This window comes from Paramisgurnus dabryanus, chromosome 21 (genome assembly GCF_030506205.2).
Source record: "Paramisgurnus dabryanus chromosome 21, PD_genome_1.1, whole genome shotgun sequence".
Lineage (NCBI taxonomy): Eukaryota > Metazoa > Chordata > Actinopteri > Cypriniformes > Cobitidae > Paramisgurnus > Paramisgurnus dabryanus.
Window position 1 is genome coordinate 17,869,787 of NC_133357.1, and position 27,557 is coordinate 17,897,343.

At 37.8% G+C, this 27,557-nt stretch overlaps 5 protein-coding genes and 5 non-coding genes across 10 annotated transcripts; 2 read left to right on the top strand and 8 right to left on the bottom strand.

The window, feature by feature from the left end:
• Window positions 1–33: 33 nt before the first annotated feature.
• apobec2b (apolipoprotein B mRNA editing enzyme, catalytic polypeptide-like 2b) lies at window positions 34–3,997 on the bottom strand. The gene is made up of 2 exons (XM_065286030.1): window positions 3,544–3,997; window positions 34–1,533 (listed from the first exon to the last, which is right to left on the bottom strand). Exons 1-2 carry the CDS (start codon window positions 3,870–3,872, stop codon window positions 1,002–1,004), a joined length of 861 nt encoding a protein of 286 aa, XP_065142102.1. The 5' UTR covers window positions 3,873–3,997; the 3' UTR covers window positions 34–1,001.
• Window positions 3,998–6,994: 2,997 nt separating this feature from the next.
• LOC135775648 (zinc finger BED domain-containing protein 4) lies at window positions 6,995–11,972 on the bottom strand. The gene is made up of 2 exons (XM_065286040.2): window positions 11,290–11,972; window positions 6,995–10,840 (listed from the first exon to the last, which is right to left on the bottom strand). The coding sequence occupies exons 1-2, from the start codon at window positions 11,437–11,439 to the stop codon at window positions 9,089–9,091; spliced, it is 1,902 nt and encodes a 633-aa protein (XP_065142112.1). The 5' UTR covers window positions 11,440–11,972; the 3' UTR covers window positions 6,995–9,088.
• Window positions 11,973–13,074: 1,102 nt separating this feature from the next.
• On the bottom strand, window positions 13,075–16,363 carry vma22 (vacuolar ATPase assembly factor VMA22). The gene is made up of 5 exons (XM_065286043.1): window positions 16,141–16,363; window positions 15,929–16,032; window positions 15,744–15,844; window positions 15,356–15,547; window positions 13,075–13,393 (listed from the first exon to the last, which is right to left on the bottom strand). Exons 1-5 carry the CDS (start codon window positions 16,240–16,242, stop codon window positions 13,263–13,265), a joined length of 630 nt encoding a protein of 209 aa, XP_065142115.1. The 5' UTR covers window positions 16,243–16,363; the 3' UTR covers window positions 13,075–13,262.
• Window positions 16,364–16,690: 327 nt separating this feature from the next.
• On the bottom strand, window positions 16,691–16,762 carry trnae-uuc (transfer RNA glutamic acid (anticodon UUC)). The gene has a single exon. It is a non-coding gene; the product is annotated as a tRNA-Glu (tRNA).
• Window positions 16,763–17,168: 406 nt separating this feature from the next.
• On the top strand, window positions 17,169–17,240 carry trnah-gug (transfer RNA histidin (anticodon GUG)). The gene has a single exon. It is a non-coding gene; the product is annotated as a tRNA-His (tRNA).
• Window positions 17,241–17,378: 138 nt separating this feature from the next.
• On the top strand, window positions 17,379–19,224 carry ebp (EBP cholestenol delta-isomerase). The gene is made up of 5 exons (XM_065286039.2): window positions 17,379–17,720; window positions 17,804–18,110; window positions 18,261–18,297; window positions 18,378–18,508; window positions 18,692–19,224. Exons 2-5 carry the CDS (start codon window positions 17,804–17,806, stop codon window positions 18,913–18,915), a joined length of 699 nt encoding a protein of 232 aa, XP_065142111.1. The 5' UTR covers window positions 17,379–17,720; the 3' UTR covers window positions 18,916–19,224.
• Window positions 19,225–21,108: 1,884 nt separating this feature from the next.
• Window positions 21,109–21,181, bottom strand: trnaf-gaa (transfer RNA phenylalanine (anticodon GAA)). Its single transcript has one exon. It is a non-coding gene; the product is annotated as a tRNA-Phe (tRNA).
• A 967-nt stretch (window positions 21,182–22,148) lies between these two features.
• On the bottom strand, window positions 22,149–22,222 carry trnan-guu (transfer RNA asparagine (anticodon GUU)). Its single transcript has one exon. It is a non-coding gene; the product is annotated as a tRNA-Asn (tRNA).
• Window positions 22,223–23,716: 1,494 nt separating this feature from the next.
• Window positions 23,717–23,790, bottom strand: trnan-guu (transfer RNA asparagine (anticodon GUU)). The gene has a single exon. It is a non-coding gene; the product is annotated as a tRNA-Asn (tRNA).
• A 1,793-nt stretch (window positions 23,791–25,583) lies between these two features.
• Window positions 25,584–27,488, bottom strand: fkbpl (FKBP prolyl isomerase like). The gene is made up of 3 exons (XM_065286042.1): window positions 27,407–27,488; window positions 26,694–27,089; window positions 25,584–26,618 (listed from the first exon to the last, which is right to left on the bottom strand). Exons 2-3 carry the CDS (start codon window positions 27,075–27,077, stop codon window positions 25,887–25,889), a joined length of 1,116 nt encoding a protein of 371 aa, XP_065142114.1. The 5' UTR covers window positions 27,078–27,089; window positions 27,407–27,488; the 3' UTR covers window positions 25,584–25,886.
• Window positions 27,489–27,557: the final 69 nt, after the last annotated feature.

A 27,557-nucleotide genomic window follows, 5' to 3' on the forward strand; every position in this document is an offset into this window, starting at 1 on the left:
AAAATACAAACACACTGTATTGTTAATCATAAGAAATTTTAACGTGGTCATCTTTAATATAATGACATGAAAGGAGCCTATTCCAGACAATTCCATATATTTAAAAAATAATTTTAAGAGACAAGTGGTAATATTTATATTTAAACATGATGGTCAGAGCAAGTCAACACTAGAGTCTGAACATTTTTTCTAAATTACTAAAAAACACATGCTTGAAATGTTTGACTAATAATAACTATATTACTCTGCAACATACAAATCGAGTATCCCATATATTTAATATCCTTAATAAATACCTTACAATAGTAAGGTCTAGATTTGTTTCGGAAGTTTACATTCCAGACAAGAATGTCAAATGTGTGATGTCACAGAAGAAATTTTGATAAAAGAGGAAGAAGTGTCCCTATAATAGAGAGCTGCAGGGATGTCGTATTTTTGTAGGCGAAACCTGAAAACGAGTTAGCATTTTAACAATTCCGGTTCTCTCATCCTGCAGTCAATGTTTTTTTTATGTGGTTTCAGTTAAATGTCTTAAATAAGATATTGGGTTAACACAAGCTCAATATATTTTTATTCTTATTTTATTTTATTCTACGACATAGAAGGTTTAAGCATCTTTAAAATGTGGTTAAAGTCCCAATGAAATCAAAACTGACACTTTTTATTTTTTATCTAATACTTCAGTGTTTATTCATAAACTTCGATCAAAATCTGAAAATGTACTTCTGCCCTCTTGTGGCGGGTCATTCTCTGATGACGTCAACTAGACCGCATCCGTTAACTCTGCCCCCTCCAACTCCCATGCCTACTTTTCTATATCCAATCAAAACACAGTAGAAAACACAAGCCACAGCCACTATTTTCCTCGCGTGATAATCTGTTTCACTCGGAAATACGTCATCCCGGCAGCTCTGTATTGCGGAGTAATTTTAACTATTTACTTCAAAGCTCTTGCCAGACTGTGTTGTAATGTCTCATTTAATGGCAAGCAAATCCTTACCCTATTTTAAAATATTACACAGCTTTTCATCATAATATTCATAGTTATCTTGACAGTCTTCCCAGGGTGTAAAGTTATCTTCCTCGTTCTCTACAAAAGTAGACCAAACATAAGCAAAATCCAAAGGCCTCATCATGCGTAGCTTACACCCCGCCCTAACTAGCTCCTGAAGTCCAGCTTGTATCTCTGGCTCCTCCCACTCGAAGAGACGAGAGCAGTGGATGTTAAGGCGGAGCGTCTTGCGGTTTTGCAAGATCTCCACAAGCTTAGCCGAGCAGGCCGCGCAGGGGCTCGAGGACGTGTACCAGGTCACTGTGTAGCTAAGTGACGTATCGTACAAGGCCAGCACTTGTTGGAAGAAGGCTTCTTCAGCGTGTAAACCTGAATGCTCATCCTCCAGATAACCACGAAGCCCATCTGCTTCTGCTTGCCCTTGGATGTCCACCTGGTAACACAGGAAGGTCTTGTTTCGCCCTGAGGAATATTCTACATTTTTGAATTGGAACTTAAAGAAGATGGGGTTCATTCTGTCACTGTGGGAAAGAAAAAAATATTTGGGAGAGATTTAACAATTTGAAAGAAAACACTACGATGACGTCTGATCTGATGAAAACAAAACAAAACTTTTTGAGTTTGCTTGTAATTGTGCTAGGTTTGCAGCATTACATTGAGAATGTTATCTTTACAGTATAGACGGTTTCAGCAGTAACAACATAAACAAACGACTTATGTGGACTTAACGTAACTTCTGGTAGAACTTCACATAGCATCAATAACAACAGAGTCCTTTTACTGAGCAAATGTGTAAAATTAATGTATACAATGTTAGCTACATTTTTATATATATCCTCATTTTTGTTATGAAGGTGTTAATTTTTAAAATACACGCTTCACTGGTGCAGATTAAATGTAAAGCCCATTACCATATGATGGTTTTCAGTGATCTACAGTATATTGCCAAAAGTTTTGGGACACCTGCCTTTATATGCACATTAACCTGAATGACATTCCATTCTTAATCAACATGGTTTAATATGGAGTTGGCCCACCTTTTGCAGGTATAACAGCTTCAACTCTTCTTGGAAGACTTTCTACAAGGTTAAGGAGTATGCTTGCTTATGGACATTTTTGACCATTCTTCTAAAAGCACATTTGTAAGGTCAGACACTAATGTCGGACGAGAAGGCATCGCTCGTAGTCTCTGCTCTAATTCATCCCAAAGATGTTCTTTTAGGTTGAGGTAAGCACTTTTCCACACAAAACATGCTCATCCGTGTCTTTACATGACCTTCTCATGTTGGAACAGGAAGGGGCCATCCCCAAACTGTTCCCACAAAGTTCGGAGCATGAAATTGTTGAAATGATGAAGCATTAAGAGTTCCTTTCACTGGAACTAGGGGCCAAGCCCAACCCCTGAAAAAATCCCCCTCCACCAAATTTACACTTGGCACAATGCAGTCAGGCAAATACCGTTCTCCTGGCAACCACCAAACACAGACTTGTCTATCGGATTGCCAGACAGAGAAGCGAGATCTGTTGCTTCACACTGCTCTAGAGTCCAGTGATGGCGTGCTTTGCACTGCATCGGACGCTTTGCATTCAACTTGGCAATGTGGATGCAGCAGCTCGGCCATGGAAACCCATTCCAAGAAGATCTCTACGCACTGTTCTTAAGCTAATCTGAAGGCTGCACAAAGTTTGGAGGTCTCTAGTTATTGATTCTGGAGAAATTTTCCAACTTTTGCGCACTGTGCACCTTAGCATGCGCTGACCCCGCTCTGTGATTTCACGTGGCCTACCGCTTCGTGGTTGAGTTGCTGTTGTTCACAATTGTTTGTAAAAGCTGTATGCATGCTAAAGTGATTGACTTTTTGGAAGTGATTGGAACACCTGAATTCAGTGATTTGGAAGTGGTGTCCCAAAAAGTTTGGCAATATAGTGTAAAAGGAAGTGGAGAATGACTTTTGCATTGATCCCGTCTTATAACCTCAGATATCTGGATCTGGATGGCAATTAAATTACCCGAATACCTAGGTATTTGTCAAAAAACAGTAGGTCATTCGGCCGGGAATTCTTAAGCAGGTGTTTGGAGAAAAACACGGACATTCTGGATTCAGAAGGCAATAAAATCAATGACTACCCCCTGTAAATGATGAAATTGCCTTACGTCCCCACAAGTAACAATTACCTTCCGAATAGGGCAATAAGTTAAAATTCCTAGGTTCATTTAAACCGGTTATTAGGTTTGTCCATATTAAACACAGCATTTTGAGTGCATTTACATACACATAGGCCTGGTTTCACAGACAAGCCAGGACTAGGCCTTAGTTAAATTAAGGTGTCTAAGCATCTTTTATTATATTACGACATTTAGGTAGTTTTTAACAAAAATACCTTACAATAAAGATTGCTTGTTTGCATCTTGAGACAAAACAATGGTTTGGATTTATGCAACTCAAGCATTTTAGTCTGTGACAAGGTTTCGGGAAGTTCGAGAAGCTACCCCAAATGTTGACTTGGTTTTGAAGAGATCTTTGACCTACCCTGCAATGATCTCAAATGGTGGAAGCTCCATAGGTTCCAGCTCAAACTCTTCTTCTTTTCCGGGCCCCTGGGCTCCTGCTGCTACCTCTCCATTTCCCTGAGAAGTATCCTCATTTTTGGGTTGATTTTCAGGGCTCTTTTCTGCCTTCTTTTTAACCATTTCATCCTTATCTTTATCCGGTTGATTTTCAGGGCTCTTTTCCGTCTTCTTTTTTATCTTTTCATCCTTATCTTTTTCTTTCTTCTTCTCGGGTTTACCCTCCACTTTCTTTTCTTTTTTCTTTATCAAAACCTTGCCGGGGGTCTTGCTGTCCTTTTTGTCCGCCATGACTTAGCTGTGCGACGATGCAAGTATGTTTGTCAGTGAGTGTGTGAGAGGGGTGCTGTTGATTTAGGATGTGAGTCAGAGAGATGACAGCGTAAATCTGTTCCTAAGTCTGAGAGTTGAAAAAAAAAAGATAAAGATAACTGTTGTCACAAACAGGAGCCGGTCAGGGAACACACAAGAGAGGGGAGGGAAAGTAAAAGGGCAGCTGCTCTCTCTTGTTTCCATGCTATAAAAAGACCAAGGATAATAGGTATGAGGGAATTTTCATACGGCATTGTTTAAATGTAACCGCCTCATTTTGTTCAACTGGTGCATCAATGACCACTTTTCTTCAGGCTAAATAGCTGAATAAGACTGTGGACACCAAAAATATGATAACACACTCATGGGTGTTTTCCATTCCCTTTTGAACAGAATATTATTGCAGTTCATACACCAACAAGCTGCTTATAAATAGCTGAAATCTGGCATAGAGCTCGGAGTGACTCAGTGTCTTCACATAGTTATGGATCAGGTTAGAGCCACACTGCTTTCACATCAAGGTCATCTAAAGAGCAGCATAATACTGACCTGACCTAAAAAAATAAAACTCAAGCTTTTTTGAGTTATTTATATATAAACTTTTTGCATATGTAGAATACAGTATTGGGCGGGTCAGTGGGTAGCACTGTTGCCCTACAACAAGAAGATCCCTGGTTCGAGCCCCGGCAAAAACATGCAAGGGAGGTGAATTGGAGATGGCAAATTGTGAAACTTGTATGGATCAACTTGTGGATGGATTAAACAGTTCTTGGCATGACTATCCATGGATGCTGGAATGGTGTGAAGAATAAATAAATAAATAAAGATGACAGTATGATTTGAGATTATTTTTGTACAAATGGTTGATGTCCCCGCTTTTGTACTTAACCCTAATAACATCCATCTTCCAGATGGGGGGTTCCAATGACGAAATTGTTTTATCGCTAATCTACATTTAGTTTACAAGAGGTACTGACCATAAAGCAGAGAAAATGACTAGAAAATTGATTTTGAAGACATGTGTATTAGATCTAAGCTGTAAGGCCTTTATAAATACATCAAGCCATGCTAAGAACAAAGCTATCGGTGATGCATTGTTATACATCAGTTATGAATGTTTTAAATATAGATCTGTGTGAGCAGCTGAAGCGTTGGTCACGTATGGATCACCCATTGTTAAAGTAGACATAGTCAACTATTTCTGACCAACCCTAAACATAAACCAAGATTTAACAGATCTAACTTTAATCTAACTCTGCACAGTCTCAGAAATGAATTACCGTGCATTTTCACCTATCAATAACGTCATATATGCGCTATCCTTGGTTTCTGCTTGTGAAGTCCATACATCGCTCGATCGTGAGAATGACACTTTCCTTCATAATGTCATTAGCCTTTGTCTTGCCTGTTTAAAATGATATTTTCATAGCAAACTATGACCAATTATTTTCCACATAAACCCACCCAGTACCTCCATATCAAATCTACAGAAACTGATTTACAGGCATCTGTTGTTGGCATTGAGATTGCAATTGCAGACAGGACTGCAATTTCTTTTGGGGTTTGGCATGGTGGGAGCGTGACGGTGAAGAAATGAAATGAAATGCAAATGGAAGCACTGCTATCACTGTTTCAATGGCTGGGCCATTCCTGCAAAGATGTGAAAATGTCAATTGGACTTTGCTTTTCCATTATAAACTTGGCAGTTGTGCGCGCAAATAGGAAATGCAATGTTACCGTGTGCATATGAATGAATAAATATGAAGGAATTTGACTGTAGTTTAATAAATGGGAAACTGAAATAAAGATTGGCGCGCACACACACACACAGATTGTTCATTACAGCTGCACTGCAGCACTGTCGCCCCACCTTACACATAAATCTGTTTGAGACTGCTTGAGAGTTTATTGATTGAATGTCCTTATTTTCTTCTCGGCAGGATACAGGCAGATACAAAATGTTAGAATGCACAACCTGGCACGCTACTTAAAAATGTAAATGCATACACGCTGATTCTGATGAAAATATCTTCATATAAAGACCATTGGTGTACTGCATGACATGCTTTACAATTATGATAAAATGTAGGGTTTTGTAACGGTCTCGCACACACATATAATCCTCACTGCACACCAGCCAGGGGCGTCACTAAGGGGGGAATAGGTAGGACAATTCTAAGGGCCCCCACACTATTGGTGCTCCCAAAGATCATTTTATTAGTAGTAACATGGGTGTGGTAGAGTGCCCAACCTCGTATTCTTTCATAGGGCCCGAAATTGCTTGTGGCCCCCCTGACACCAGCTGTGAGATGCATATCTTGATATCCCACAAGCTTTATTGCTCTCCATTCAGCCCTGCAAGCTGAGAGATCCCAGTTCACCATCAGCTCTCTCTAATTCCCTGCAGTCCTAAAATGTAATTATTTTCAATTACAGTGATTGCCTACAGCTTTCTAGCTGCGGGGTTCTGTACACAAAGAACGCATAGAAGAGACTTGTCAGCGGTATTGTAACTCTATTTGACTAATTCTCCTTAATTATTATAAACCTACTTTAACACAATGTTTAATAGTGTTTAATTTGGAACAGTTTTTCTTACAGGTATTTTAGTAATGTATTTGGCTGCAAAATAAAGAAAGTAAAAAAATACAAATTAGGGGTCAGACGCATGCTGAGAGTGGAAACTATTATGTAAATGTTTTACAATAAATTAGTGTTTTACAGCAGTATTAACTGTACTTATATAACCCTGTTACATTTTTTAAATACAAAGTATGGAAAGTAACAAAGGCAACATTGGTCTATTTATGAGGACTAAACATCACAATATGGCTCCAATCCTGCTCCAGGACAGCTACCTTTTTGCATACTTTAACTCCAGCATACATGCATACAGTAGTTTTCAAGTAACCCCTAACAACTTGTTAAACTGGTTTAGCTGTGTTTGGGATTGTGGTTAAACTTAGCAAGACAGTAGACCCCTGCAACAGGGCAACACTTCTGTCATAATCAATTTTTATCAGTCATTTTATATTTTAATGATAATAATTAAAAGCTTTTGTTTTCATTCACATATAATCATTAACATACAGATGAGCATAAAAGTTAAAATGTAGGTATTTATTTGTGAAGAGAACAGATGAACGCAGACCGTGCATCACTTTACATGTTCAACATCACATGAAGCAGATGAATGTGACAGTGACAGTGGAGGTGGTGAAACACGCGACCTTTGTGCCTGAATAAGCAAATATAAACAAATTACAAAATACTATTGGAATTAAAATGTATAAAAAAATCTGAATTAAACTAAACTCAAAGGACTTTCTGTATGACACTACACTGTATCCGAAACCTTCCTGATCGGTATTGAATGAGTGCTCGTATTTGTGTAATAAAAATGTTTGTGTAAAAAACTTTAGTGTTGTCTTCCAAATGTCACTGCGAAACCACAGTGTTACCATGATATGCGAGTGCAATTTGAATGGCATAGCAGTCGACTCTTAAATCACTCCTGCAGTATTTTGATGTCATCCGCCTGCCGGTTTGCCAAGCACTATATAAAGTCGAACACACCTCTTCTGTCTTATCCTCCAATAAAACATACAATGCCATTTTTAAAGAAGGAATGTGTTACTATTGTGCATGTCAGGTTTCCATTTCAATTCTGCGATATATTCCTTTTATAAATTGCCAGAAGAACCACCTCACCCCAGCGTAAAAACTTTTGCGAAATTGACGCGTCACAATTTATATTTGCTCAAGTTAAAGGGTAATGTGAAAAATGTCTAGTTGGGCTGCACGATTATAACAAAAATCATAATTGCAGATTATTCATCTTGATATTGTAATTGCACTTATTCTTGTCGATTAATAGATTTTACATTGAAGTTTTTCTTAACTTTCTGTGATGCACCAGCATGGCAAATACTAAACATCCAAAATTAAATAATATCATGTAAATCACAAATAATTATGGGAATTATGTTGTTCCCTACTGAAAAATCCAACTAGTAGCTGGTTTAAGGTGGCAGTAACTGGTTTAAGCTGGTCCTCCCAGCCTGGCAAAGCTGGTGGGTCAGCTGATCTTCCAGCTAGAGTCCAGCTTAAAAAGTGACCAAAACACATCTAAACCAGCTTGCTACACCAGCAAAACAGCTTAAATCAAGCTGGGAGACAGGCTAAAATCAGCTCACCAGCTTATGCTGGTTTTAGCTGGATTTTTCAGTAGGGTTAGTAAAAATTCTAAAACGAATGGCTAGTAGGTCAACTTGTACATTTTAACATCTCTGATTCACCACTGTATTTGGTGCTCAAACATACTACCGAAATGCACAGAAATGAGCACAGATGGACTGTAATTGGGACTTTTGGCGATTATGTAATTGCGCAGCCCTAGCATCTAGTGAGTGAAAAAAGCACAAATCGCTCAAACCTGTTTAGCTACGTGAAAGGTCCGTGTTACAAATAACCCCACATTAGGCTGTGCAAAACTCATCCCTACATTCATATGTCTGAATGTACTGGACACTAAATGAACTACTAATCATTGCTTGCTAAGTTACTGTTGTGTTACCCAATACTTACATAAATAAAGCCTAGTCTACTATACATAATATAAAAGGAATGTCTATTTTAAAGGTGCCATAGAATAAAAAACTGTATTTACCTAGGCAGAGATGAATAATAAGAGTTCTGTACATAGTAATGACATATCATGAGCCTCAAACGCATTTGTTCCTCCTTCTAAAGTAAACCTTGTGCATACAAAAGACTGCTGGAAAACAGGCCAATCTCAACACAGACTGCGATGTAACAGTCGAGATGTACACCCCAACCCAAGTTTACTAATGTGAGCTATTGGCATGAGCCGCAGAGCAGAGCTCAATATTATTCATGACCCTTCCAAATAATAGCAAAAATAGATCATTTCATTCAAAGAACCAATCCATGGGTTGTAAATGGACATGTAAAAACGTTTCTGGATCATTTTTGCACTTAATAAAGTAACATACCTTCTACATAAATATAAAAGAACAATTTAACATATTATTTCAATGCTTTCACTGGCACCTTTAAAAGCTACGCCATTTATGCTAACAGATACATATCAGGCACCGTCCTCCGTTTTGCATTTGAGGTGTTTGGTTTGAAATAAGCATGACAAAAATCTTTCTTTAAAGCTTTCTTTGCCATTAGGACCAAAGTATTTTATAGTTAGCCTTTAAGTAAATCAAAGTGTCCAGGTTTTTTGGCATATATTGACATCGCTGTGGTCCGAGCGTCTTGCTAACCAGGTTAAAAATCTGATCCACCGATGTGGTCGTTGCTGGTACAGTAAAAACTTTCTTGGCTACTTGTGAGAGCAAGGGGAAATCAATGGACTTTCGCTTCCAGTATTGCAGTGGATCCTCGTCTGTTGGTTCCTCGTGGAGATACGTAGACAGCTCCTGCTCAACAGTCTTGGCCTGAGTGGTCGGCCTCTGTTTAATAAACGAGAAAAGCTTACAGCGTTTTGACGGTGAAGGCTGGGCTTCCGAATGATGTTCAAGTGGACTCAAAGGTTGTGTATGCTTTCCAACCTCCTCCAACAGCACCTGCTTGTGCCAGTCAGTGTCACTGCTCCAGGAGAGTTTGAACTGTGGGTCAAGAGTAGTGGCTGTCACAAAAAGAGGGTCTTCAAGAATGCCAGCAAGCCTGCGCTCCAGGGCTTGAGACAATCCCATCACAATCCCAGAACACTGTTGAGTAGTGACCTCTGCCAGATGCTTGCGAAGACCTAATACACATGGCAAGGCTAGGCTGATGGACACATGCTTGTCTCCAGAGACCATGTCCGAGGCCTCCTCGAAAGGTTCAAGCACCTCAACCAGCTCCCGGAGCACAGCTTTTTCTAAGTTACCGAGGACTAAATCATTTCTATCCACGATGTCTTCAAGAAAATCCATCGACTCCACCATTTGACGCATTATTTTTAATTGAGCGGTCCAATACTTGTCTGTGGATGAGGATTCCTGCTCACCTGCTAAAGTACTACTCGAACCAAACACGTGAAGAAGTTTCTCAGGAGCCACCGTAGCATTAACATAGTTGTAAAGGTGGGCGGCCTTGCTTAAAGGGACCGATATCTGCGGGGAAGAGCAAACTCCTTCCTTAACACACTGAGCCAATAATCGAGCAAAACAGTCTATCCTACTTTGACCAAGACAGTGATCTAAAGACTTGTGGTTCTCGTTGCTACTAACAGCTTCCTTAATTCCTCCTGCAACGGCTTCTTCGTCACTACTATCATCCTCCCCTTCCTCATCTTCTTCACCGTTTCCCATTAGATGGAATCCGGGAAGACGAAAAGCTGATCTTTTTTCAGATGGCGACGAGTCGGCAACAACTCTGAACACTTTCCCGGAGATTCCATGGGATTCGGAAATCTCGTCGAACTCAGAGAGCATCTGCTGGGTGTTGCTGTGGCCTGGAAGTGGTAGGCACGCCAAAAGCGCAGATCTAATATTACAATCAGTATTTATGAAATGACAAGTCACTCCAAGATACCCACAATTAACACTCAAAGTGTCAAGAGTCACGCTGCAGGATTCTGCGCCTTTGAGGGCCTGTTTGGCAGCTTGCTGCACCTGAGAGACATAGGCTGGCAGAAGCTGCTGTTGGATGTAATGACAGGGTATCGGCGTGTAACGGGGCTCCAGGAGCTGGAGCAGCTCACGAAAACCTTCATATTCTACAATCTGTGCCGGCTGAAGGTCCCGGATGATCATCTTGGCGATGGCTTCTGAGATGAGGGATTGACGTGGGTCACTGTAATCAAATTTGTTCAACCCAGTGCCACTTTGAGGGATTACCCGACCTGTTGGAGGGCCAGCACACGTCTGCATTGCCTCTCTTTTTACATCCTTTTTTCTTACAAACTCGTCATACATGGCTTGATGTTTGCGCTGTGAATGTGAAAAAAACTGATTAGACAAAAATTGTGTAAATTGGTGTATAATTTATTTGTCACAAAAAAGCTTATATAGTGAAGTATTTAATAAAGAACATTGTAGTAAAATTCATAGATGAACCTTACTCAAGTAAAAATTATAGTATACAATATTTTTTATAATAATCATACTATACCATAGTGTTTTTACTATAACATAATATAGTATACAGCAGTTTACTATAGCAAATACTGTAGTATACTATGTAAAAGTCCATATGAAATAATAATATAGCATATATTATACTTTAGTATTTACTATAGTAAACTAAACTTCTTTTTTAGCCTTTCTATAGTAAACATTATAATAATCCAGTTTATTTGTATGTGGTAGGACAGATATCTAGATATATGCATGTTAGGTATTTCACATTTTTATTGGCTTTGTCTCAGATTAACCCTTACCTTTAAATGTGTAACAAAGTTAGAAGTGACTGTCCGTTTAGCCTGAATCCGTGTGCCACAAGCTTTGCAGTTTGATTCAATTTTGCCATTTTCCCCCTCACAGACGATATTGAAGTAATCCAGAATGGAGACCCTTGATTTTGACGCCATCGGTGATTTTCAGATCTTCCACGATAGAAACAACAATGTTATAGGAAAAGCACATTGAAAAAACCCAAGCAATTTGACTTGCTTCTATTTTTTCCTTGAAGATATCTCGATTCTACGATTCAACGTTAACAGCCTGTTATAAACATAGAGATAACCGGATTGTTATCTGACCGCGATAACGCGTTCACGTGAGCTGACATTGATGGTAGCGTGTTAAAATATATCGTCAATCGCAATAAAACGCATGATAAAACACGCGTCCGTCAAACCTGACAGGCTACAAACGATACATTATTTCCAGTGTTAGCACCGACGTAAACATAACCCGATCCGCTAGCATCTCTCCTGCGAATGAACAACACCAGGAAGTAGACAGCGATTTATTTATTTATTTATTTGTGGTTTTATTATTTACCTTTCGTTCCATGTTTGGGTATTTTAAGTAAGTAACATTTTAACACAAAGAAAACTTGCATTTCATAATTTTTAGTTTGTTTGTTTTGCATAGAAATTTAAAAAACTGATCCTATATGAGAAATGCTGTAGTATACCTTGATATTTAATATGGTAAACGATAGTAGATACTATTGTGTTTTTGAAACTTACTGTATAGTTAATATTCAAGTAACAGTTATACGACATTATTTACTAGTTTATTAATTCGCGTTATAGTATTACAGCTACAGTTACAATTTTCTAGTCAACAATTTTCAATTATCTAGTTTTCTTTATAAATACTAAAGTATATACTACTGCATTTTTATGTGGGATTCTATTTTTTGTAAAGTAACAGATGAAATGTAATTTTCCAACGTAAAAATACTGTAGTATACGATACTTTAAAATTACAAGATGATTCATTTTTAACCCTATAGTAAATATTACATTATTTACTTAGGTAATATTTAAGTAAATAATTTACTCAAGTATTAAGTAGGCTACTTACTACAATTTATTATAGTTAATACTAAAGAACACTCTGGTATGCTATAGGAATTATGCTACACTACAGTTTACTATAGCAAATACTATTGTTGACGTGGGTTTTTTTAGTTGAATCAGCCACCAATATGTTAAACAACCTGATATTTACTTTTGTGTACATTTAAATATGTGACAACAATTTTCTTGTTGGTACATGTGCAATTGTGCATAGGTACCATGCCCTACCTGGGTAAAGAAAAATATAAAAAAGCGATTAGCCCTTTCCTTGATGTAGCTGTCCATATATAGTTTAAGACATTTACATTTATTTATTCAGATGACAGGTTCAGTGTTACTTACAATTGAGGGGAGCATTTGATCTATTTTTATAATTTAACTTTAGAGCCAACAAGAAACATTAGCAATGCTAAACAAAGTTGGAAAGTTAAGGTTTAGGAGAAGTTGTAAACTCAACTTTGTTTATCAGCAAAACAAAAAACTGCACTCTAATTGGTGTGACTAAACTTGCCACCTCTATGTTGTAGTTCAGAATCTGTCCCGTTTCTAATGAAAATACATAATCTATTTGACATTGCATTGAATGATCAGGCATGATCCTCCCCTATAAGAGCATCCATCATTTTACTGTCTTTCCCTGTAAAAGCTGTGCATCATTCCTGAACCTGCACTAAAGCTCACAATGACAACATAGCTCATCAGTAAACACTTTTATTAGGAAAAACCGTGTTGCATTTAAAGTAAGTAATGCAAATGATCTTGTGATAATTGCCAAACAACTGATATTAAGACAGGTATCTGTCATTTGGAATGATGTGGCATTTTCTAGGGTTCATACAAAGTTAATAAATAAATGTTATAGGACAATTTTAAATACACTGTTATTCTTTTAGCGTTTCCAGTTTGGTCTCCCCCACACTGTCTTGTTTTTCTTTCATCTGGGCCTGCATCTCTTTCCTTGTAGCCAGTATTACACTTTGTAGGGATGCAATCTCTGCTGAGACAGTGATCACTACAGTGGGAAAAGAGGTAATGCTTTAGTTAAAGTAATAATACAGAAGCTGTTATTTAATACTATGCCACAAACCAAACTAAGCAGAACATAAACTGTACAGTGGAACAAATAGAACTTCAATAGAATACAGTGAGTCAGAAACAAATGATCCTCTGAATTTTAAACAGGAAGTGTGCAGCTTAGCACCTCACATTACGATCTGCTTAAAGGATTAGTCCAATTTTTTTTTCTTAAAAAAATCCAGATAATTTACTCACCACCACGTCATCCAAAATGTTGATATCTTTCTATGTTCAGTCGAGAAGAAATTATGTTTTTTGTGGAAAACATTCCAGGTTTTTTCTCATTTTAATGGACTTTAATGGACCCCAACACTTATTAGTTTTAATGCAGTTTCAAAGGACTCTAAACGATCTCAAACGAGGCATAATGGTCTTATGTAGCGATACGATTGTCATTTTTGGCAAGAAAAATAAAAAATATACATGTTTAAACCACAACTTCTCATCTTCCTCGGGTCCTGTGATGTGCCAGCGTGACCTCGGGTAATACCTCATCACGTCAAGAGGTCACGGATGACGTATTCAAAACTACGCCACAGTGTTTACAAATGCGGAGAAAGAGGACCGTTCCGACGTTGTTGTATGTCAAATGATACTAATTAATGTCTTTGTGTCAGTTTATTGTTTAAAATGGTCGGCAAATGTGCGATTCATACATGTAACATGTGACCTTTCACGTCATAACGCAATTACGTGAGGTCACGCTGGCGAGAAGTTGTGGTTTAAACATGCATATTCTTATTTTTATTGCCAAAAAAAGACAATCGTTTCGCTAGATAAGACCCTTATGCCTCATTTGAGATTGTTTAGAGTCCTTTGAAACAGCAATTTTAAACTGCATTAAAGGGATAGTTCGGCCAAAAATGATATTAAACCCATAATTTACTCACCCCCAAGCTGTCCGAGTTGCATATGTCCATCGTTTTTCAGACAAACACATTTTCGGATATTTTAGAAAATGTTTTAGATCTTTCAGTCAATTAAATGTGAAGTTACGGGGTCCATGACCAAGTCCAAAAAAGTGCGTCCATCCCTCACAAAATAAATCCAAACGGCTCCAGGATGATAAACAAAGGTCTTCTGAGGGTAATCCGCGCGGTGTTGTTGTAGAAATATCCATATTTAAAACTTTATTAACGAAAATAAAAACCTTCCGGTAGCGCCGCCATCTTAGACTCCTCTGTATTCAGGAGAGAGTATTAGCGTAGTGTACACACTTTTCTAAGTGACGTATGACAAATTCGGAGGGGAGGTCACAGAGCAGCAGCAGAGTAGCCTCCGTAGGCTGCGTAAGCTCTCATCCTGAATGCGGACGGGACTAAGATGGCGGCGCTACCGGAAGGTATTTATTTTAGTTTATAAAGTTTTAAATATGGATATTTCTACAACAACACGTCGTGGATTACCCTCAGAAGACCTTTTTTTATCATCCTGGAGCCGTTTGGATTTATTTTGTGAAGGATGGATGCACTTTTTTTTGGACTTGAAGGTCGTGGACCCCGTAACTTCACATTTAATTAACTGAAAGATCTAAAACATTTTCTAAAATATCCGAAAATGTGTTTGTCTGAAAAACGATGGACATATGCAACTCGGACAGCTTGGGGGTGAGTAAATCATGGGTTTAATATCATTTTTGGCCGAACTATCCCTTTAAAACTAATAAGTGTTGGGGTCCATTAAAATGAGAAAAATCCTAAAATGTTTTCCGAAAAAAAAAAAAATAATCTTTGACTGAACAAAGAAAGACATCAACATTTTGGATAACATTGTGGTGGGTAAATTATAGGGATTTTCTTTTCAGAAAATTGACATCCTTTAAGGTAGTTATATAGAAAAGTAAAACAATTTATTAAGTTTGGAAATAACTATACACCATATAAAAACCTGAGCTCACCTTCCTTAAATGCAGCTTGAGCTTTTTTCAGATTTTGTGGTACAAGGATTCCAAACCACTTCAGTGGATCTCTGTTCTCTGGTGTTGGTGATTCAGTTTTTGGTTTTTCTTGAAGCTCTGTCTCCTGTTGCGTATCAGAAGCATCTTCCACTTTAGTTTCCTTTTGTTTGGTATTTATTCGCCTTCTAAGACCTGAATTGTTAATAAAATAAGAGTGTCGTAAAAAACGAATGACTGCCACTTTGCAGCTTTAAGCATAAAGTTTATATCTTAACATATGTTAGATTAGACTTTTATTTTCATTGTTGCAATTATTATATGTATGGGAGAGGCAGCACTGTTGAAAGACCTTTTAATACATAGTACAGAATCTAATTTTAATTCTTACCTCCCTCCTTTGCTCCAATGTCTTCTATGTTATTTTTCAGCTCTTCTGATTTATTCTCCGCTCTTTTACATGTAAACTCAACTGTTCCTCTTTCCAGCAAGCTGTTTAAAGGACAAAACCGTATATTTTATTCATTCAAAACATTTGCATAAGCAAATGTTATGTAATTGTACATGATAACGAACCTGTCTTCCACGTAAACAAGCGGTTCCATCTCACTCGCATACTGTAAGGCAGAGACTTGCTTGTTTCCCATTGAATAACGTGCCTTGGCGATAGAAAACCATCCCTGTGTAACAAATAAAAGAGCAGAATGCTTAAAATTAAATGGTCTGTGTAATAATAAACAATCTCATGAACTTTCATTCCTAAATCTCGTGACATATACGCAACTTACCTCTTCTATAAGAGAATTCAGTTTATGTCTTTTCTCTTCCAAAGCTTCGAGTTGGTCCATGAACAGCAATAACTGCTCATCCAAACAACTTTGGACACGCATTTTTGCTGCTTTCTCTAAAGAGAGACGAACAAATAATGTGTGTAACGAGAGATTTATTTTGCTAGAAAGCTAGCACCACAGCCATCAAAGCTTTACCAGTCATGTGATAAACAAATCACATGACAAAAGAAGGCCAATCACAGCAGTTACACGCATTTCGTTTAACTGTTATGCCCTTTTTACAGTCTATGGTTATGCCAGATGAATATTTTTTGGTGTTTTTATTTACAAAGTCATTTTATAAGAACGCATAACGTTCGATATACAAAGGGCATGGATTTATTATGTGATTAATGTTACTTTATTTGTAATCTGAATTTACTGAAGGTCTCACATCAGCATGAATCGTTTTTAAACAAATATAAATGATAATAGTGTCGTCTTAAACAATATGTGTTTTGTATAAAATGTTGTACTGTTGTCGTCAATGAAAAAAAGAAAATTTTACTTCCCATACCGGGAGTCGAACCCGGGCCGCCTGGGTGAAAACCAGGAATCCTAACCGCTAGACCATATGGGAGATATATGTTGCAGAAAAAGTAAGTTCTTTAAACGTCATATACGACCATGTTTTTTCAGAAAGTGGACTTACGCAGTTTCTTATTTTAGTTTTTAGTTGTATATCTTTATTGCATTTGGTGTCCTAATAGAAAGTATTATTACTATAATCGTGAATGTTCTCTTTTGATTAACTTTGTCAGAAGGTAACTTAAAGAGGCGATTGAAAACGAGCACATTAACTTACATTGTATGAGTATTAAAATAGAAAAAGAACACTCACTTGATATCAACTGAAACGAATAAACACCTTCACGTATCGAAAAACACTTTAGAGACTTTTACAAAATAAAACTTATAACACTATCATATCGGTACAACTATGAAAGCCCTATTTCGCTACACACTCACAACGCCTCCAGTAGCTCGCCGTGATCGTATAGTGGTTAGTACTCTGCGTTGTGGCCGCAGCAACCCCGGTTCGAATCCGGGTCACGGCAGGGAAATATCTCCCTATCACGGCTAGGAGGCTCAACTTTTGCTTTTAAAGCTTTTTTCTTTTAATCGTTTTAATTGCTTACCCTTACACGCGTTAAACTTAACGTAAAATGGAACAGCCTAAAATTATTAACAAGTAATGAGTTCCACCAGAGAAGTACACATTTCGCAATAACATGTGACGACATGCATGTTCCGAGACGATCATCCAACTGCAAGCGAATACATTTCTCGAAGGGGCGTTTCTCACCAGGAGCCTAATAGTGATTGGGTGGCAATAAACACGTGGGTTTACAGTAGGATGGGACTCGGTGGTGCGATGCTTTTGCAGTACAGGTACCTGGAGCTTTTCATCTGGCTGGCTAAAGCTATCATTTAATTTTAAGGATATTTCATAACTTATCACAAAGTAAAAACCAAAAAGTGTTCTCAAGCACACTTGTCGATGAGATTGGCGTGATTTTCCTGTTATCTGGGTCAAGGTAAAACACATTCAACTGCATGCAACATTTACTACTGCTGTTACATTGATTTATCTGATAAATTCGCTGATTTACCTTTGCAGATGGTGAAAAAAGCAGACACTATGAATCATCCCTATTGGCCACGCAACCTGTCCATTCCAAACTATGTAGAAAATGACCGTTCAATGTCAGAAATCCTCACATTCCTGTTTTCTGTGTCTGGGATCCTGCTGCTTGCTACTTGGTCACTAACTGGGTGTAAGGTTTCTGGCCGCAGGCTCAGTGGAGGGAGAAGGTTAGCACTGTGCTGGTTCACTGTGTGCGGCTTCATCCATGGAGTAATTGAAGGATGGTTCTCTTTATACTACAGCATTATTCCAGAAGACCAGAGTTTTCTTTCTCAGCTCTGTGAGTAAAGTCTAAACTAAACTAAAAAATAAACTGTCGTCCCTAAGTTATGATAAGAGCATTGTGAATTATCTAGATGCATCGACCAACAATTAATTTTGTCTAATTGAATAAAACATATCTGAAAGTGTTTTCTTTTGTCCTTCATAGGGAAAGAATATTGCAAAGGAGACAGCAGATATGCAATGTAAGTTACGCACATGCTTGTAACACCGTTAGTATGAGTAAAGTTCTCTAACCCTATTATTACCTTGATTATTATTTTAGAGCTGATAATTTCACTGTAAGCATGGAGACTGTGACTGCTTGCCTCTGGGGTCCCTTAAGCATCTGGATTGTTTTGGCCTTCCTATATAATCGTCCTTACAGATTTGTTCTGCAGCTCATCGTATCTCTGGGTAAGATGTGTCATCAATATGTATATGCAATTATTAAACAAGATGGTTACTTCACACACTATATAATGTCAACTTGAGTAATGTACATTTGTGTAAAATGTCAAAAGGCAGATTGCATCACACAATGCCTGTTGAGCTTTCACTCAAAAATCTCTCTATTTTAACATAACACATTGCTTACAGGTCAACTGTATGGTGCAGTGCTTTACTTCTTCACCGAACACAGAGAGGGATACATTCACAGCGAGTACGGTCATCCCATCTACTTCTGGTTTTACTTTGTATTCATGAATGCTTTATGGGTTGTCATTCCTCTAATTCTCATACTGGATTCGTGGCTTCAGTTATCTACCAGTCAGTTCATGTTTGATAAAGCAGCCCTGAAAGAAAAGTCTAAAAGAAGTTAGGCCAGTAGAAATGTTTAATTATTACGCCTGTATAATTTTGTTTAATATATACAGACTATGTGGAAAATATTTTTGTAAAACAGAACTGTAAAATTGGATTTGATAATTTTTATGGTGCATATTGATAACAGAAATAAATATAAAAAAAGGAATGGTCATGTTTTTGCCACGTCTGCTTTACATTTCATTGTTGTAGTGTGTTATGACACTGTTCCACACTATATGATATATTGTTCGGATGCCTTTTGTTATGTTGTGTTGCAATCTATCAAATGATTTCATTAAATGACTATATGATTGAGGATTACACTCTGCTCATTTAATTGTCTCCAGCCATGCTATCACTTTTTTGATACACAAGAATATATATAACTACTAGAGAATGTGGTCAGATTGAAAATGTTTGCTTGGCAGTGCATGATGCGATATACCTTAAAGTGGACATATGAAAATCTGACTTTTTCCATGTTTAAGTGCTATAATTGGGTCCCCAGTGCTTCTATCAACCTAGAAAATGTGATAAAGAACAACCCAGTAACTTAATTTTGATGAACCATTCTCTGCAAGCATATGAAAAATATAGGTAATTCAAATTTGTCTCCCCCTGTGATGTCAGAAGGGGATAATACCGCCCCTTAATCTGCACTATCCAACCATGGAATTGACATTTAAAGAGCACCTATTGTCATATTCAGGTTTTTAAATTTCCTTTGGTGTGTAAGTGTGTATTAGTACATGTTAACGATATGCAAAAGGTACAAACCCCAAAGTAAATCTCTTTTCTTGGACTACAACAAACACATGGATTGTAGGCAACAGTTGATTAGTGATGTAGTCAAGATCGACATTATCATAAATCCTTTCGCTTCGGACTTAAAGCCTGCAAGTTAAAAGACAAGTTCGGTATTTTAGACTTAAAGCCCTGTTTTCAGATTGTTTATGGTCAAATAGAATGGTTTTGACTGAAATTTCGACATTTTCGGCTGCCCTGAGAATTTTCGCGTGTTTGTGTTTCAGCTCAGACCTCTACAATGGGTTTAATGGTGCACTGGAACAATCCTTCCTAAAATGCATTAAACTTTCGTTTACAAAGACGTGAAACTCACCGAGTGGTCAGGGGTGTTCACTGGTATGCTCACACAAAAATCGCTCCAAAAGACGCATTCCAACAGGTTTTATAGTAGTTTTTTAACAACTCCATTGACTGTATTAGACGTCCTGTGAGGTACGGTATTACTCCGCGCCGGGAACTTTGTTTCTATTCTTGCAATTGGCAAAGGCGGATTAGCGCCACCACCTGGGCTGGAGTGTCTATTATTCAAGCTCTAAGCGGAAGAATGTACGGGTGTGAGGCGTTTGGGGAAATAGGTCCACAAGTTAACAACGAATGCTAAAACAGCTGTTGAAAAGCATCTTTTGCAGCGATTTTTGTGTGAGCATATCAGTGAACACCCCTGACCACTCGGTGAGTTTCACGTCTTTGTAAACGAAAGTTTAATGCATTTTAGGAAGGATTGTTCCAGTGCACCTATAAACCCATTGTAGAGGTCTGAGCTGAAACACAAACACGCGAAAATTCTCAGGGCAGCCGAAAATGTCGAAATTTCAGTCAAAACCATTCTATTTGACCATAAACAATCTGAAAACAGGGCTTTAAGTCTAAAATACCGAACTTGTCCTTTAACTCCTGTTAGCAACCGCATCTTTTAAACATGGTAAGCGCATTACATTTCCACTGATGTCAGAGGTATTCAGGCCAATTACAGCGCATAGATTAGCTGGCCAATTCAGGGACACAGAGCTTTTCAAATCCGTGCGTTTCAGGAAGAGAGGGACATCTGGAGCTACAAAAATGTACGGTTTGTGGAAAAAAACATAAACCACACAAACAAATTGTATTATACCAAATACACAAAATAATTTTTTGTTTTTTAGCAACGAAATGGGTGTTCTTTAAGTTAACAGTGCCCCTTCACGGCTAGTCTAAGGCTAGTAAACCCCTGAATGCATCTGCTATACACCAGGATTCTGATATTCTTTGCTAAATTAGTATTTTTATCAAATGGCAATTTACTTTATTGCTAAATGTCATGAATAAACATCTGATTTTATTATATAGAAATTACACAATTGCCTTGTGTTGGCAGTGAGATGTTTGAACAGTAGATCAAAATCATCAATGCGATGTCAAAATGCCGAAACCCGGGATCGAACCAGGGACCTTTAGATCTTCAGTCTAACGCTCTCCCAACTGAGCTATTTCGGCTACATTCACCAAACCCTAGATGGTTTTATCATTTTCATATCCGTTACATTCCTTCGTTGCTTTTGCAACCATACCATATGATTTTATATGCTTTACCATGCATTTATTAGAACTTGAGATTTACAATAATCTATCATGTTTGTGGGCGGGACCCTACTGGAGTACTTAAAGTGGCTGACGTTTCAACTTAGTTTAAAGACAAGTTTGAGGACGACGGCAAATTTGGCTTTTATTTTAAGCCTTTCCAACCTATACTACACACTCTAAAGCTTTATGATAAATTACATTTCACATCCCCATGCCCATTGTATTTATTGTATGGACGTAAAACATAGACATGAAATATGCTTTCTACTTAACAAAGCAACACATTATTTCTTCTACATTTTGACCTGTTTACTTTTGACATTATCCACCACCACTTATTTTGTCGTTCCTTTTGTAATTATTACATTAATAGGAGTTGAGCTCCACCTTATAATCATTAATCAATATTTTCAACCATCCAGTTGAATGAACAATTTTCCTAAATACCGATGTATCTACTTATTTCTCATTCAAAATAATGTTGATTTAAATAGGGCAAAGATGATTTAACAAAATAAAGCAAACAAATGTCCTGCAATTTTTTAACTTTACAGTAGTTTATACAGTTTTCACTTTAACTGCAAAAAAGTCACAAATGGCATGTTTGTTCATGTTTTGAATACTGTTATATCGCCGCCTAGAGGAAAATCAGGGAAGAATGTAAATGTTATAGCTTTACTCTGATCTCAACAGAAGGGGTCACTCTTTCAACGTTTTTACAGTAATTTACAGTTAGTATTAAAAAATCAGCACACACATTTGATATTCATTTATCTCATGTAATGCCTAATTAGAAGGTTTTAAAAAACGCCAAATAAAAAAACAGTTAACATAATATTTACAGAAATTGCTTCCAAGCATACAAAAATATTAAATTTTGCGTCCCTGGGTGGGCTCGAACCACCAACCTTTCGGTTAACAGCCGAACGCGCTAACCGATTGCGCCACAGAGACTTGTAGTCATGGGAACCAGAACATTTAAAAAAAAAAAAAACAAAGAAACAAAGAAAACCTTTTTTCACGTAAACGCACACATACATAAAGAAAAGTTAACGTTAGCCTAAGACAAAAACGGGTATTGGTTTTAAGACAACTTTTATGAATGGTTTTAATCCACTTCAAATGTTGACTGGTGTATATACTATAATAATAAATAAATATAGATCACACATACACACAAACCATCAGTCTATCAATCAATAGGTTATGAAAACTTGCTTTGTGTCTTTATTGTGGCTTTTGTCTATACCTTGTTAAATCTTTCAAGTTTGGGCAGATTTAATTTAATATATAATAAAAAAATATTTAATAAAATATGTTTTTTATTACTTTATATTTAACAATGAACTTCATTGTCATTGGAGACCTCTTTTTCCAGACAACAATGAAAAATGAAGGTCTTTCAATGCCACCTAGAGAAGTGTGTAATGTACAATGCTGTAGGTTGGAACAATGTTACACCTTTGTGTGTAGTCTTGTGAGTTGTGGACTCAAGAAACTCCTTTACAAAATGTGCTGCATTGAGTCATGAACATTTTCCTTTTTTAAGAAGTCTGTCTGTCCTGACCTAAAAATCAGAACTATCTTTCCAAGACATCAAGATACAGACTTTCTCTGCTGAACAATCTAGCAAAGACCAGCATAAGCTGATAGCTGGTTTTAGCTGGTTTAGGGTGGCAGTAGCTGGTCCTCCCAGCTTGGCAGAGCTGGTGGGTCAGCTGGTCTTCCAGCCAAGTCCAGCTAGACCAACTTCAAACGTGATCAAACACAGCTAGACCAGCTTGCCACACCAGCTAAAGCTGGGAGACCAGCTTATGCTAGTCTTAGCTGGATTTTTCAGTAGGGCATTCAATATAGTTTATTTAAGCAAATACTTACCTTGTTTAAGTATTATGTGTAATATTTGTCCACTACCCTTTGAGGATAATTTGAGTACAATAGCCTAACCAGTATTTAAAACGTTTATAGACATGAGCAAAACATTTGATATTGGTGCATTTGTTGTAATGCCTTATTGGTTGTGGTTGTTTTTATATATATTTAGTAATTATATTTTAATCATGGCCTAGCTTACATAACGTTCTTTTTTTTATACAGTCTATGGTGCAGATTGAAAGATTAGAGTGCACTCACGTTACCGTGTTCGTTTAGCAACGCAACAAAAACTTTGTCTGCATTTCTTAATATTAAGTTACTATATTTTTATAATCTTTCTGATGTTAGCTAACAGTTTAAGTTCTCTAACGTGAAAGCCGGGACATATTTTACGGTTTCAAGTCTGCGTGATATCACTTTCTGTGAAAGCTCTAAAGTATAGTTTCAGCGAGAGTGCTTATCGCAACCAGACCGGAAGAACGCGCATTGCCATTGGCGCTTACGAGCGCCATCTTGTCCACCTGGCCAACTAAACCCCTGTTAATTGTTTAAACAGGTTAAAAATCAACCATCCGTCCCTGGGTGGGCTCGAACCACCAACCTTTCGGTTAACAGCCGAACGCGCTAACCGATTGCGCCACAGAGACTGGGGTGCGCAAATTTTCTGAGGATTTTCCTAAAAAATCGGCTCTTTTTAAAATTGTATTATATTATTACGACGTGACAGCAGCAAAGAGAAGCATGACGCGGTCGAGTCGCTTTCTGATTGGTTCTAACTGACGTAATAATGCTGCGTTTTAGACAGAATGTTTCTTACAAAATATGTATACAGAAGATTGTGTCTACAGAATGTATAATGCTAGAATTACATAAAAAACAATTACAACAATTATGATATACTAACCAGTATACTCTACAACTATACTTTTTAGTCAAACCGAACTTTTTTCTAGTAACTTAATAAAAAGTATGTAGGGATGTTTTAAAATCTAACAAATGTATGAAGAATTTAGTAAACAAAATAACTTACCTTGCTTATTTCTCCGTTATTCTAAGGTAGACTCGATCCGCTCGTTATCCAATTTCACAGCGGCGCTGACGTTGTGATTGGCTGTATCCATTTTCAACCTGCCTTCGTCATCCATTCTTACAATGGATTTGTGCGCGGTGATTGGCTGTGTCCATTCTCATCATGCGACGCGATTGGCTCTCGTCCATTCTCACAATGGAAAGCAAGATCAGCGATTGGACGAGAATAAAGCCTTTACGCCGCTGTTCTGTCGAAGTCTGTTCCCTCTGTTTCCCTTTAGTGTAGTGTTTCTTATAGTGTTTTCACCAAAGAATGAAAATTCTTTGAATATTTACTCCCCTCATTTTGTTACAAACCTGCATAAATGTATTTGTTCTTAGGAACACGAGAGAAGATCTTTTGAGAAATGTTTGGAATCAATCCATTCATGAGCCCAATTCACTTTCATTGTATTCTTTTTTCATACTATAAAAATAAATGAGGCTCTTCTGTCGTGTTCCTAAGAACAAAGACATTTAGGTTTGTAACAAAATGAGGGAAGTAAATATTTACAGATTTTTCATTTTTGGGTTAACTATACGTTCGCAACGCTTAAAATGTGTCTCGATGGTAACATTGCATGCCCACAGGCAGAATATATATTTACTGACTGATGGCGAAGCACTGGCTCAATCACAATACTATTTACTGAGCCGATGTCTCTCATGCTGGCCCCGGGCAGTCCTGGCTGTATTTTAAAGTGCACCCTTAATCATTGCTAAAAAAAAGCATTATTGTGTGTTTTTGATATAATACAATGTATTTACGTGGTCTATGGTTAAAAAACACATCATTTTCCACATACCGTACATTTTTGTAGTTTCAAATATACTGCTTTTCTCAAATCCACTGATTTTGTACAAAACTCATCGATCTGAGAAGCGCTGTTTCATGATTGATCAGCTAATCTGTACGTTGTGATTGCTCTGAATACCTCTGACATCAGCCGGAAATGCGACGCTCCTTATCATGTTTGAAAGATTCGCTCACAATGCAATGCAGACAGGAGCTAACTGGAATAACAGGAATTATGATAATGTCGGTCTTGTCTACATCACCAATCCCAGGAAGTAAACTGTTGCCTACAATCCATGTGATTGTTGTAGTGTAAGAAAAGAGATTTATGTAGGAAACGATAACTCGCGTCATCGTTTACTTTGAGGTATATACATTCTGCATATTGTTAACACACACACACACACACACACACACACACACACACACACACACACACACACACACACACACACACACACACAAGGAAGTGTAAAATCGTGAATCGGACCATAGTTGTTCTTTAAGCCCTGCATAAATACAAAATAAACAAGTATATATACAAAATAGTGTGTCTACAAAAATTGCAATGCCAGAATTACACAAAACAGTAAATCTTTTATTAAAAAAAGTTACATTCAGTTAATGTCTTAATTTAAATCGAATGAGATAGTATACGTAGATACACTATCCATACAAATTGGAGTTAGGTTACAAGAAAAGCCCTGAAAAATAAATTGGACATTTCAAATTTCAAGGCAGATATGACCTATTAATAAGACTATTTACATAACAGTCAGCTCGTTTTACGTATAATTATTATCCAATATTGAAATACACATTCTGTTTCTTTTTTGACTATGATAAACTTCTTAACTTCTCTTCCTTCTTAATTATTTCCTAGTTAAACATCTTGCTCAGCCTTTGACTGAGTTTACTGTCTAAATCTTTTAACTTTGAATTGACTTGTTTTAAAGCACTGCGAGCGGAGGCTGAATCAGGTTGGAGTTCCAGCATCTTTTCAAAGGCCATACGGGACTCATCCAACTCCCCGAGCTGAAGGCAAGCTTGCCCAAGCCGGTACCAGGCCTTAGTGCTCTTTGGGTTTAGCTCAGTGGCTTTGATACTACTATCTCTGGCTTTTCCAAACTGTCCTAACTTAAGCTGGCACAAAGAGAGATTGGAGTGAAGTTCTGCTTTGACAGTTTTATACTCCTCCTCAGTGGGAATGCTGGAGTCTGAAGAACTTTCGGCCTCATCTTCTTCCTTAGCATCGGAAGATGGCAAACTGTTGTCATTATCTTCTTCCACACCTTCTTGAGACATCTCTTTTGTGTTTCTTTGGGTCTGGCCATGTAACGTTATTGCCAGTTTAACAGCTCTGCAGTAGCAGTCTGCTGCCCCCCAGATATCTCCATTCCCAAACCTCTGGCCGCCCCATTGCTTGTGAGACAGCACCCAAGTCCACTTTTCTCCAGGTGTCATCTGCCATGACTCTTTCCCAGAGGTAACTGAGTGTAGCTGTAGTGTGAAGCAGAGAAACTGCTGGCCTGATGCACTTTCAGTCTGGGGAATGGTAGCATCACTGCATATAGCACTGGCATTCTTTTCATCCCAGGCACTTAGTGTAAACTGCAAAAAAGCAAAATGTTACAATTGCTATGCTGCACATACACCATTACACTTGCATGCCAGCTTTGACCTTACCTCACACATCTCTCCAGCCTTCATCCCTTCCAGGCAGCCCTCTATTATGTCACACTGACCCTCTCCCATACGCAACAAAAACCACTCATCTAGTGGAACTTGCAGTACAGAGTCATGGGTGCGAGGATATGAGGTAGCCTGCATACTACAATCAACATTGGCTATTGATTCCTGTTCATCAGAAGAAGTATGTGATGTGTTTTCACTCTTTCTTCGCACTTTCACTTTACATAATGATCCCATCATAGGCGTATTGTCCCCTTTTGGTCTTGGCCCAAGCCATCTTCTGTGCACTTTCCACAGACCACCAGGACACGCGGAGATCCATGACGTCTCAGCTGGATTATGATCCACTTGTCTTTCAGGCACGTGGACTGTTGTCATGACAAGAGCTTTCTAAATTACGTTTAAAGAGAAAAATGATTACTGACACTTTAAAACAATAAAATAAGAACACGTAAAGAATAACATTAGTGGGAATTCCTGAAAACAAGCTGACAAAACAATTATGCTTTACATTTTTAACGACATTTCTAAGATTTGCAGCAGATGCTGTGGCTATCACGGCACCCTGACCCTGTCAACACTCACTGTGCAGCAATATCTTCATTTTAAAACAAGTACATTTGTTGCATTGGAGTGAATATATATATTTCTAATGAATAATGCTAAAATTACACAAAGATTTGGCTTTAATAAAAGCGTTTACTTACTTCACTATTCGTTATTAGTGACAGACGCTCTTCCTCCACAGATAAAGATGCCAAGATCAAAGTCAATCAGCGCCCCCTACAGGTACGGCATAGCATGAACGTAAACGTGTACTCTAATCTTGACCGTAGATGTCGCTCTTTGACGCTTTCT

What these genes read in the sequence shown, in the direction of transcription:
- apobec2b (XM_065286030.1), bottom strand. Translation starts at nt 3,872, where the DNA reads ATGGCGGACAAAAAGGACAGCAAGACCCCCGGCAAGGTTTTGATAAAG. An exon ending in CCATTTGAGATCATTGCAGG is followed by an intron (nt 1,534 to 3,543) that starts GTAGGTCAAAGA and finishes TCTTTCCCACAG; the next exon opens with TGACAGAATGAACCCCATCT.
- fkbpl (XM_065286042.1), bottom strand. Translation starts at nt 27,077, where the DNA reads ATGACAACAGTCCACGTGCCTGAAAGACAAGTGGATCATAATCCAGCT. An exon ending in AGGCTGGAGAGATGTGTGAG is followed by an intron (nt 26,619 to 26,693) that starts GTAAGGTCAAAG and finishes GCTTTTTTGCAG; the next exon opens with TTTACACTAAGTGCCTGGGA.
- ebp (XM_065286039.2), top strand. Translation starts at nt 17,804, where the DNA reads ATGGTGAAAAAAGCAGACACTATGAATCATCCCTATTGGCCACGCAAC. An exon ending in GAGTTTTCTTTCTCAGCTCT is followed by an intron (nt 18,111 to 18,260) that starts GTGAGTAAAGTC and finishes TGTCCTTCATAG; the next exon opens with GGAAAGAATATTGCAAAGGA. An exon ending in GCAGCTCATCGTATCTCTGG is followed by an intron (nt 18,509 to 18,691) that starts GTAAGATGTGTC and finishes CATTGCTTACAG; the next exon opens with GTCAACTGTATGGTGCAGTG.
- LOC135775648 (XM_065286040.2), bottom strand. Translation starts at nt 11,439, where the DNA reads ATGGCGTCAAAATCAAGGGTCTCCATTCTGGATTACTTCAATATCGTC. An exon ending in ACTTTGTTACACATTTAAAG is followed by an intron (nt 10,841 to 11,289) that starts GTAAGGGTTAAT and finishes TCACATTCACAG; the next exon opens with CGCAAACATCAAGCCATGTA.
- vma22 (XM_065286043.1), bottom strand. Translation starts at nt 16,242, where the DNA reads ATGCGTGTCCAAAGTTGTTTGGATGAGCAGTTATTGCTGTTCATGGAC. An exon ending in CTTGTTTACGTGGAAGACAG is followed by an intron (nt 15,845 to 15,928) that starts GTTCGTTATCAT and finishes TCCTTTAAACAG; the next exon opens with CTTGCTGGAAAGAGGAACAG. An exon ending in CATTGGAGCAAAGGAGGGAG is followed by an intron (nt 15,548 to 15,743) that starts GTAAGAATTAAA and finishes TTAACAATTCAG; the next exon opens with GTCTTAGAAGGCGAATAAAT.